Source organism: Carlito syrichta, unplaced genomic scaffold (assembly GCF_000164805.1).
Source record: "Carlito syrichta isolate Samal-C Ts95f unplaced genomic scaffold, Tarsius_syrichta-2.0.1 Scaffold315850, whole genome shotgun sequence".
In the NCBI taxonomy this organism is placed as follows: domain Eukaryota; kingdom Metazoa; phylum Chordata; class Mammalia; order Primates; family Tarsiidae; genus Carlito; species Carlito syrichta.
In genome coordinates, this window is record NW_007259946.1 from 305,153 (window position 1) to 317,247 (window position 12,095).

Consider the following 12,095-nt stretch of genomic DNA (forward strand, 5'->3'; position numbering starts at 1 on the left):
TAACGGCTGATGTGTAGGAATCTAGGGGCACTATGAATGAAGGATAACTTCCAGCAGATACTTTCTTACCAAATTGCAGGAGGTTTGCCATATTAGTTTATTGCCATAGTCTTAGGTTAACATTCTTTATAATGTGTCTAGAGGCTTAGGACTGATTTTCCTTTGTGACACACTTTGTGATATCACGTCTGAGTAGGTTATCTATTTTTGTAGAAATTTTTAGGTTGGCTATTTTTTTTTAGATTAGAAAATATAGTTTATTTAAAAGTAAATTAGAGAGAGAGAGAGAGAAGATTCACCTCCCTGAGATGGTGGAGGGGCCCAAAGCCAGGAAGCATGGCGACAGTCATAGCTCATAGAGCACGTGGCCACATCAGAGTCTAGTAAAGCAGTGGCTGGCTATTTTTAACAGTTTGTATTTATAGGATATCCAGTCTTTTTAAAACTGAATGGTTTTAATGACTCATTTCATTGAAGATATATAGTAATAATAAATTGCTTTGGATTTAGATATTTTACTTGTATCTCTCTTTCATAGTTTTCTTCACTCCCACCTGTTCGGGTGGTTTTTGCGGTGACTATGGAAGGCAGTGCTCGAAAAGTAATCACTGTTCGATCAGCCCTTATTGTAAGGAACAGACTTGAGACACCAATGGAACTAAGACTGGACAGCCCATCCGCTCCAGACAGTATGTTTTCATTGTTTCAAATATAGTAATGCTTGATAAATATTTGTTGACTGTTGTTAGGTCTGTTTTTTCCCCAGTGGTATCTTCCCAAGCAGTCATTGTATATTGTCTGTCTTCCTTTTGTCCTGAGATAGTCAGTCTTTGGGTGGAAGACCAATGCTTAAAGGAGCTGACACTTATTTCTGTGGCAGAACCAGTGGTGCTTCCTGCTGTCATGCCAGGGGATTCATTTGCTGTGCCTTTACACCTCACTTCTTGGCGACTACAGGCCCGGCCCAAAGGATTGGGTGTATTTTTTTGTAAGGCTCCTATTCATTGGACCAATGTAGTGAAGACAACAGAGGTTAGTAGCAGCAAACGAGAGTGCCACTCCATGGACACAGAAAAAAGTCGATTCTTCAGGTATGTAGTACCACTGTAATGGCATGCAAATTTTCTTTTTTGTTTTTTCTGTTCAGGGAAAAAAATGATTCTCTAAGGATCTTTTGTCATTCAGTTGTGCTTATTTAAAACCTTAATGAACTTATTCCTTACGTTCTTGAGTTAAGGGTTAACCCTTGGTAAGGATTGGAGGGGTTTTCTTTTAATTTAATATTTATGCAAGAAACAAGCATACTATCCCCACATACAAGATTAGAAATTTGTGTGTGTGTGTGTGTGTGTGTGTGTGTGTGTGTGTGTGTGTGTGTGTGTTTGTGTGTGTGTATCAACATAAAGAGAGGACATACAGGGAGGAGAAAAAAACAACAACAACCAAGTTTCCATTACTAAATTGGGAAGCCAGATCTTGAGGTTGGTAACTTTTTGAATGCACGAAATCAGAATATTTGGACGAAGGTTCAAATACCGACCTTTTGAGGACTTTGACAAAATTGCCTAAGCTCCTGTTTTATCCTTCTCGAAGAATATAAGTAATCGGCTACCAGATTCAATATTGGAAAAATTACTGGATTGTTATTGTTAGTCCCTAAAAAATTTAGACTTTGAACTGGTTTAGATTAGAGATCATTAGCTTCAGTCTCCTTTATAGTGAAGACAGGCATTCAAGGCATTCAGTTTAAATTTATAGAATAGATACAATAATAATGTAAATAATTTTACTGTTTGCAAATTGCTAACCTAGATTTGCAAATTGTTAACAGACTAAAGAGAGAAATAGTCATAATTGCTGGTTTTAACACTTCCTTTTCAGTAATTCATAGAACAAAAATATCAATATAGATGTGAGATTGGAACAGTGCTATCAATTAGCTTGTTCTGATTGTTCATAGAACACTTTATCTAGAAACTCCAGATTATACCTTTTTTTCAAGTATGTGTGAAACATTCATGAAAAGAGACCATCTGCTGAACTATAAAACAAAGATCAACAAATATTAAAGAATTGAAATCATATAGGATATAATTCCTGATCACAATAAAATTATATTAGAAATCAACAATGATAAGATGCCTAATAAATCCCTAAATATTTGGACATTAAACAGCATTTTTCTAAATAACCCATAGGTCAAAGGAGAAATTACAAAGGAAATTAGAAAATATTTTGAATTGAATAATAATAAAAAGCAGACATGTTAAAATATGGGGCATGCAGCAAAAAGCAACTTCTAGGGAAGATGTTATAGTTTTTAATCCTCATATTAGAACATTAGGAAGATAGAAAGTAGTTGATTTAATCCTCTACCTTAAGAAGCTAGAAAAAAAGGCAATTAAGCACAAAGAAATAGAAAAAGGAAGCCATAAAAATAAGGATGGAAATCAGTGGGCTGGAATACAAATAGAAAATCAACAATGTCAAAATTGACTTTTTTTTTTAAAAGATTCATAAATTTGATAAACCTGAAGCAAGATTGGTCAAGGAGAAAAGAAATAAAATACAATTACCAATATAATTACAAATTATCAGTGAAAAAGGAGACATTATTATAGATCCTACAACCTTTAAAAAGATGAAAAGATGAGAAGAACAATTTTGTGTCAATAAATTCCACACTTAAATGACACTTTTCTCAAAAAACACAAATTGTTAAAACTGACACAAATAAGAAATACAAAATCCAAGTTGCCCCATAGCTATTAAAGAAATTTAATTTATAGAAAAGCCTTCCTACAAAGAACACTCAAGGCCCATGACTTTATACTAGTGAATTCTACCAGAAATTTAAGGAAGAAATAATACCAGTTTTACACAAAGTCTTTCAGAAAATAGAGAGGAAGGAAACAATTCTAACTAAATTTATGAGACCAGTGTATTCTTGATACCAAAAGCTGATGTAGATACTATAACAAAAGAATACTATGAACCAGTGTCCTCCATGAAGACACACAAATACCCTTACCAGAATATTACCAAATAGAATCCAGCAGGTAGGTTTATCTGAGAAATGTAAGATTAGCTTAAAATTTGAATATTAATAAATATAATTCACCATATTAAGAGACTGTAAGAGCAAATACATCAGATTATCTCGGCAAATGCAAAAAAAAAAAAAAAAAAAAGCATGTGTTAGAATTAAACACCTGTTTATCAAAATGCTCAGTGTCTTCATCAGCTCAGGCTGTTATAACAAAATACTATAAGCTGAGTATCATAAACAACAGACATTTATTTCTTAGAGTGCTGGAGGCTGGGAGGTCCAAGTTAAGATGCGTGCAGATTTGATGTCTGTTGAGGGCCTTCTTTCTGGCTTACATTTGTCTGGCTTCTCTGCCTCTTCTTATGAGTACACTAATCCCATTATGGGGAGTTCACTGTCATGACTTAATCCAAACTAAGTTACTTTCCAAAGACCCTGCCTCTAAATACTATCACATTGGAGGTTAAGCCTTCAAAATAGTAATATTCAGTTCATATAACACTGAGCAAAGTAGGAATAGAAAGGGACTTCTAAAATCTGTTAAAGGGTATCTATGTAAACCTGCAGCTAATATCATACTTGATGGGGAAACATTGAACTCTTTTCCCTTTAAGATTGGGAACCAGGCATTCTATTTCTAGTCATTGCAAACAAACTGAAACTCTAAATAAATAAATAAGAAATTGAAAAAGCATAAGGATCTGAAGAGAAGTAAAACTATTGTTATTTGCACATGACACAATTGGGTTTGTAGAAAAAGCCATGGGAAATATAAGAAAATTGCTAGTCCTGTTTCATCAAGATTTCAGGGTTCAAGGTAAAAGTATAGAAATCAGTTGTATTCTAGCCATGAACAATTAGAAAATGTGATTTTTAGAAAAATGCCAGTCAGGTGTGGTAGCTTACACTTGTAATCTGAGCACTTCGGGAGGCTAAGTGGATTGCCTGAGCCCACAGGTTAGAGACCAGCCTGGGCAACTTGGCAAGACCTCATCTCTACAATAAATAAAAAAATTAGCTGGGCATGGTGGTGTACACCTGTGATTACAGTTACTTGGAAGGATTGCCTGAGCCTGGCAGGTCAAGGCTACAATGGCTGTGAGCATGCCACTGCACTTCAACCTGGGCAACAGAGTGAGACTCTGACTCAAAAAAGAAAAATATCATTTACACTAACATTAAAACATATTAAATACCTGGGCATCAGTCTAAGGAATGATGTATGAGTCTTCTGCCCTAGAGTAAGTTTTCTATAAAATCTTGTGAGAGAAATTAAAGAAGATCTAAATAGGTGGAAAGATATACCAAATTTATGGATTGGAAGACTTGGTATTGTTAGGATTTTCATTGTCAATAAATTGATCTGATGATACAATACAAACCCTGTCAAAATTCCAGTGGGCTGCTTTGACGAAATAGCTAAAGTAATTGTACATTTATATGGAAATGCAAGGGATCTAGAGTCTCCAGTGCCATCTTGAAAAAGAACAAAGCTAGAGGACTTGCAAAACTTGGTTTCAAGGCTCACTATATAGCCACAATAATAAAAGACAGTGTGTTAATTATCATAAAGATAGAAATGTAGATCAATATGACAAAAAAGGGAATCCAGAAATAGATTTCTTGGTTTTCAGTCAAGGTTCCAAGTCAATGTAGTGAGGGAAAGGAAAGTCTTCTAAACAAATATTGCTAGAATAAGTGGATATCCATATGAAAATGTGAACTTTAACCCCTGTGTCACCTCATATGCAAAAATTAATCTGAGATTGATCATAGACCTAAATGTAAAACTCAGAACTATAAAGTTTCTAGAAAATGGAGAAAAATATCTTTATGACGTTGGAGTAGGCAAAGATTTCTTATACAAAAAGCACTAAACACTAAAGAAAAACTTGAGAAATTGGACTTTGTTAAAATTTTTGGTTCATCAGCAGACACCAATAAGAAAAGAAATAGGCCGGGCTCGGTGGCTCAGCCTGTAATCCCAGTGCTTTGGGAGGCTGGGGTGAGTGGATTACCTGAGCCCGCGGGTTTGAGACCTGCCTGGGCAACTTGGCAAGACCTCATCTCTACAATAAATAAAAAATTAGCCAGGCGTGGTAGTGCGCACCTGTAGTTCCAGCTATTTGGAAGCCTGAAGTGGAAGGATTGCCAGAACCCAGCAGGTTGAGGCTGCGGTGGCTGGGAGCGTGCCACTGCACTCGTCTGGGTGACAGAATGAGACTCCAACTCAAAACAACAGCAACAAAAAAAATAAAGAAAGAAAGAAAAGAAATAGACAAGCCATAAAGAACTGGAATAATTCATGTATCTGACAAAGCATTTTTATATGCCATACTGAAGAACTTCCTACAAATCAGCAATGAAAAGATAACAATAAAAAGAGTAAGCAAAAGACTTGAACGGACAGTTTATAGAAGTAAAAAAATATGAATGACCAAGAGACAAATGAAAAGATTCCCAGCATCATGAATCATTAGGAAAATGCAGATGTGAACCGCAGTGAGTAATGCTTTACTCTCACTAGAATGGCAAAAGTAAAAAAAACTGACCACAGCAAATGTTGGTAAAGATGTGTAGCAACTGGAACTCTCATAAATAGCTAGTGGGAGTGTAAAATGGTACAACCATTTTGGAGACATTTGTGGCAACTTTTTTTTTTTTTTTAGAAAACAGTTTTTTATTTAGAAAGTAAATTGGAGAGAGAGGAGATTCACCTTCCCAAAGTAGGGGAGAGGGTCAAAGCTTAGGAAACATGATGGTGGCCCGAGTTCAAAGAGCACATGGCCACATGAGAGTTTAGTAAAGCAATGGCCCCTGGAAACTTTTTAAATAAAAGTTAAGGACCCGACCCAGGCCCGGTGACTCATGCCTATAATCTTAGCACTTTGGGAGGCTGAGGTGAGAGGATTACCTGAGCTCATGGGTTCAAGACCAGCCTAGACACCTTGGTGAGACCTTATCTCTACAATAAGTCAAAAAATTACCTGGGCATGGTGGCGCATGCCTGTAGTTCCAGCTACTTGGAAGGCTGAGGTGGAAGGATCGCCTGAACCCAGCAGGTTGAGGCAGTGGTAGCCGTGAGCATGTCACTGCACTCCAGCCTGTGCAACAGAGTAAGACTCCAACTCACAAAAAAAAAAAAAAAAAAAGTTAAGGACTCAGCAAGTCTACTCTTAGGTATTTTACTAAGAAAAGGAAGATGTATGTCCACAGAGATACTTGTATAACAGTGTTCATTTAGCCCTATGCTGGAAACAACCCAATTGTCTATCAATAGGATAATGAATAAATACAATGGCATACTTTTAGGCAGTGAAAAAGAATCAAATATGATATATACAACAATGTGGCTGAATCTTGTTGAGAGTTCATGTTAAGCAAAAAAACAAAAACAAAAACAAAAAACACCAGGCACAAAGAATAGTATACAGTGCATGATTTTATTTATATGCAGTTTCAAGAACACACAGCTCATCCATAGTGATAAGTATTAGAAAATGGTTGCTTGAATGACAGGACAAAATATTGCTTGGAAAGGGACACCGGGAACTTTCTGAGGTGAGAGAAATATTCTATCATTTGTTTGGGATGGTGATTATAGAGGTGTATGTAATTATCAAAACTCATCAAACTGCATATTTAAAATCTGTATGTTTTGTATGTTATTTACCTCTTAGTAAATTATTTGAATTGAAAACTGCAAATATTGTCTTACTGAACCATTTTAATGTTATTCTTTCTCATACTCAGCTAAGGAGACAAAAATTCAAGTTCCTTCAAGACTGATGGTTGTCACACCATTTTTTTTCTTCATAGGTTTTGTGTGGCTATAAAGAAAGAGAATTATCCGGATTATATGCCCTCAAACATATTTTCTGACAGTGCAAAACAGATTTTCAGACAGCCAGGGCATACCATATATCTCCTGCCAACTGTGGTAATCTGCAACTTGCTACCCTGTGAACTTGATTTTTATGTTAAAGGAATGCCAATTAATGGGACACTAAAACCAGGCAAAGAGGCCGCTCTCCACACAGCTGATACATCCCAGAACATTGAACTGGGTAAGGATGTAGTCAAATGATCATTTGTTGTAACCCTATGAAATTATCAGTATTTTTTGATTATTTGGTAAACATCTTGGAGATATGGCGTACATCATATCTCAGCCAACTCAAAGAAATTAATGTAATTTTAAAAATATGTATATAGCTGGATGCTGCAGTGCACATGTAGTCACAGTTACCAGGGGTGGGAGGATCACTTGAGCCCAGGAGTTCAAGGCTGTGGTGAGCTAAGCTATACTCTTGCCTGGGCAATAGAGCAAGACCTCATCTCAGATAAAAAACAATCACCCAAAAAACCCCCAAAAAACCCAAAACCAAAAAAACCCACCAAAACATAGAAGATAGAAAATGGTGGAAAGAAAAACAAAATAAAACAAAACAAAAAACGGAGCAAACCGAAAGATTTACAGAGGAGGTACTCAACAGAACCTTTTTTTCCTACATTGTTCATTTGATGTATGAATGTAGAATGTCATTTCATCTCTTTAAGCCATGCTTTTTCCTAACTGTAAAATGAGCAAAATCACATCTCTTCTCTTTTCAGAGAAGGGATAAACATTTGTTAAGCACACACCGTACTCTAGGCATGAGCCAGGCGTTTTCACACACATGATCTTACAGAATCCTTATAGCAGTGGTTATTTGCCCCGTTTTGCTGATGAAGAAATGAATGTTTGGAGTGTTTAATGCATCAAGTGAATTTCAGTTGTAATGAAGAATGAAGTAAGATAGACAACCGTTATATTTGTGGCACTCAAAGCACAAAGGAAGGATGATTCGAGTGAATAGTATTGTATGGTATATTTTATAATAGCTAGAAGAGAAGATGTTTAATGTTGTAACCACAAAGAAGCAGTGAGTGTTTCAGATGATAAAAATGCTAAATACCTGATTTGATCATTATGTAATGTATATATATGTGTTGAAACATTTCCTTGTACCACACATGTATAATTATGATGTATCAATTTAAGAGTTTTTAAAACATTTTTTAAAAAAACAAAGAGGTACTTCTGTAGTTTGAGCAGAAAGTATGTTTCTTTTTTTTTGTGAGTTGGAGTCTGTGCCCAGGCTGGAGTGCATTGGCACACTCACAGCCACTGTAGCCTCAACCTGCTGGGCTCAGGCAATCCTTCCACCTCAGCCTTCCAAGTAGCTGGGACTACAGGCATTCGCCACCACGCTTGGCTAATTTTTTGATTTATTGTAGAGATGAGGTCTTGCCAAGTTGCCCGAACCCGTGGGCTCAGGCAGTCCTCTTGCCTATGCCTCCTAATGTTCTGGGATTACAGGCGTGAACCACCATGCCTGGCTTGCCTCACTATGTGTTTTAGGTACAGGGCCTGATGTATAGCAAACCCCTAAGAATCATAACTATTATCGATAGCTTCTGGTTTTCTGATCCTTCTGATTATGCAATTTAGACTCCCTAATGTGTCTTCTAGGCCATCTGGTTGGCTGATATTTATTCCCATCCCAGCTAGAGGAAAATGGCCATTCTAATGAGATTTTCACCAGTTATTTACTTAGTTATTATACTTAGATATTATATGTAGTTATTATACTTAGATTTTTCCAAAAGGAATTCAGCCTAGCTTTGCTGTGAGCTATTTTGACAAACTAAAAGGAGAACTCAGAAGGTTAATAGTGTGTCTCTTCTTCAGGAGTATCACTGGAGAATTTTCCCCTCTGTAAAGAATTGCTTATTCCACCTGGAACCCAGAACTATATGGTGAGAATGCGACTCTATGATGTCAACCGGCGGCAGCTAAACCTCACCATCCGGATTGTGTGTCGGGCAGAAGGATCCTTAAAGATCTTCATTTCTGCTCCGTATTGGCTGATTAACAAAACAGGTATGTACAAGGACTGCTAAAGTAGGCCTTTGGCGTTAGTCAAGGGAATTCAGATTTATGTGCTCAGCTAACTAAATGGAGCCAATGCAAATAGATTACTTCAACAGTCTAAGCTGCTGAAACTTCCCTGCCTCATAGTATGAACGTAATCATGGTCAAAACTGACCTTTTAGACAATGAACTGAGTCTACTAAATGAATTCAGTTTTCACCATTTTCCCCTTGGTGATATTTTTTTCTTTTACCATTTGCATCTCTCGGATAGACTGGGTGGGATTGATATAAACTTTCCCCCTCCTTCCTAAAGGGTTACCACTGATCTTCAGACAGGACAATGCAAAGACAGATGCTGCAGGCCAGTTTGAGGAACATGAGCTGGCCCGGAGCCTGAGCCCTCTCTTATTCTGCTATGCTGACAAAGAGCAGCCAAACCTGTGAGTACAGTTATTTATGGGAAGGGGAAATAAGCTCCTAGGGAAGGGAAGAAATTAGCAAAGGCTATAATATATCCGTGTAAGTAGAAATATACTGTAGATAACAATCCTGAGTTGGCAGGGGAATAGAACCATGACCTAATGGGATTTTTGGGGATCTAATTTCTGTGTTATTTGATACTGAAAATAAACCATTTGGTTGGTTTATAATGAAAGCTAGGTTTATTTTACATGTTTTGAAGTCATTCTCCTATTCATAACTTTGCCAATGAAGCGAAACCCTCATGTTTCCCTTGTCTTCTCTGCAATTTCTCTTCCTCTGTAAGCTTTTAGCACAGGAAGAGGTAGCTGGCATCAGAGTGGACATGGACTGGCCCTTTGGTAAAGCCTCAGCCCCATTAGTTCCACCCAGGATAAGGTTTTGTAATTCATCTCTTTTACCCTTGAAGTAAAATGTGCCATTTAAAAAATTCAAAGTACTCATTGCACGTTTAAAGCAAAGAAAAGCAACAATTGTGAGAAATAAATGACATGTCCTTTTAATGTATGATAGGAGCATCAATTCACTTTTGTTCTTGGTTTTGACATTCTGCTTTTCACAGGAGTCTTCTAATTCATAGCCCTAATCCAAGGATAAATGGATATATCTGATAGTGCTAACATGCCATGCCCCGTTATCTGTAGAATTATGCTGAAAGCCTAACGAGAAGGCTTCTGAGTACTTGAGGGGGTACAGATGCATCTACCAACGAGAGCTGGAATCTGGACTGGTGTTGGAGTCAAGGAGAGAGGATTGATTAGAGTTCTGGATATTGTAGGAGATGCAGCCAGCTACTTGACATGCACAGCAACCAGAGTCTTATTTTTTTCCTGAAAGCATTTGGACAGTTTTAGATCTAGGACTTGACATTTGTCACAGTTTGTTTATTCATGGATTTCACAGTTCCCAAAGCACTTTCATGTAGACTGTCTCACTGAGTTCGCCCCAACATCCCAGTGGTTTAGGAAAGGCAAGAAATTTTCTTATATTTTAAGATGAGGAAACTGAGGTTGAGAGAGAGCATTACCTACCCAAGGTTGTTTGGCTTGTTAGTGGTAGAGCTGGAACACACATTCAGGAATTATTTTTCAGAATCTGTGACAAGACACTGGCCAACTAGACAGTGCTTTGGCATTGTAGTAGTACCCAGTCCTTAGAAGTAATGCATCATTTGCTGCGCCTTGTGCACATACTCTTCTCGTGCTTTTAAAAGTGAGTCCTTAGACCACCTGAATTGGGAAAGGATCATTTGGCTTGAATCGCTGATTTTTCAGGGGAATAATAGAAATGGTAGCATTTTCCTCATATGTTATGCTCTTAGAATCCTAATGTTTTCTCCTAAAGGGTTTAGTTGCAGATGTTAGCACATTTCATGCACTGTTGTACTGTGGTTACCTCTAAGATAGAGTTTTGACCATTGATTTTTTTTTTTTTTTTTTGCTGTGCTTGAGAATCCACGAGATTGAGGAAGAGAGTTGATATTAGAGATCTAATTTGGGTGATAGCTACCTTAGAGTTTCCCGATTAGAACAGGTAGATAAGACTTTCTTGTGGATGAATATCTACATCTTTGCTTTTCTGCCCCACAGCTGCACGATGAGAATCGGAAGGGGGATTCATCCAGAAGGCATGCCGGGCTGGTGTCAGGGCTTCTCCCTGGATGGTGGTAGTGGTGTCCGAGCTTTGAAAGTCATCCAGCAAGGAAACCGCCCAGGGCTGATCTATAACATTGGTGGGTTACATTTGGGGCAGCGGGAGAATCGGAACTGTTGGCCGTGACCTCAACCTTGGAGGAAAAGCTGGCCCATGCATTTTGGCCTGGCTACAAGTGCTGATTTTCTCATTTGGCATTGGGTCAGGTATCTGTTTTCTGAATGCTAGATTGGTTTCAATGCAGATCCATTCTCCTAGGCATCTGAGGAGCCACCTAAACACTGCCCTTTTGAGGTCTGAGGCTCTGTTTAATTTCAGACTCACCTTTGTCAGGAAAGTATCAGTTTGGCTTGAATCCTTGTTTTTCAGGGGAATAATAGGAACACTTAGAATGCTTTTCATCCTTCCAAGTATTCCCATGCATTCATTAAAATTTGCAAACCCTAAGAGGGTAAATAGCATTGTTCTCCCTGAAACTGAAGAGGAAAGGTTAAGTGACCTGTCTTGATGCAAAAGGAAAGTCTGGGTCAGAAGTAGTATCTGAATTGGGGGTGTATTAATTTAGAGGAGAAAATGTAATAACATGCACTTGGTAGAGCAGAAAATACAATAAAATGCACTTGGTAGTTGTAGTAATTAGAAATCCCCAAACTAACTTAGCTTATGGAGGTGAGGAAGGGAGGGGAGGATACTCTACCCATCTGCCTTATAGCCACCTGAGAACACTCAAAAGATTTTCTGAAGAGCTTAGATAAATTTGATTTAGATATGCATCAGGTTTAAAAGGTTAGCAATGCATCTTCTTTTAGTGAATAATTTACAAGGAACTCAAAGCAGTGCTTAGTTTTGAGCATTGGAACACCATCTAGAACTGCATGGTCCTGTAAAACATTCTGTGATGATGGAAGTGTTCTATTTTGGACTGTCTGATATGGTAGCCACTAGCCACATAGGGCTACTGAGCAGTTGAGAGTACATGACTGAGAAATGTGGC

The 12,095-nt window shown here is 37.7% G+C and overlaps 1 protein-coding gene across 2 annotated transcripts in view; it reads left to right on the forward strand.

Moving 5' to 3' along the window:
* VPS13D (vacuolar protein sorting 13 homolog D) overlaps positions 1-12,095 on the forward strand; it is a 255,403-nt gene that overhangs the window by 111,300 nt on the left and 132,008 nt on the right. For both annotated transcript variants that reach the window (XM_021706673.1, XM_008073459.2), the window contains 6 exons: positions 539-689; positions 881-1,091; positions 6,869-7,116; positions 8,784-8,975; positions 9,282-9,408; positions 11,038-11,180. In XM_021706673.1, the coding sequence (XP_021562348.1) occupies positions 539-689; positions 881-1,091; positions 6,869-7,116; positions 8,784-8,975; positions 9,282-9,408; positions 11,038-11,180 (1,072 nt within the window). The remainder of the gene's footprint in view (positions 1-538; positions 690-880; positions 1,092-6,868; positions 7,117-8,783; positions 8,976-9,281; positions 9,409-11,037; positions 11,181-12,095) is intronic.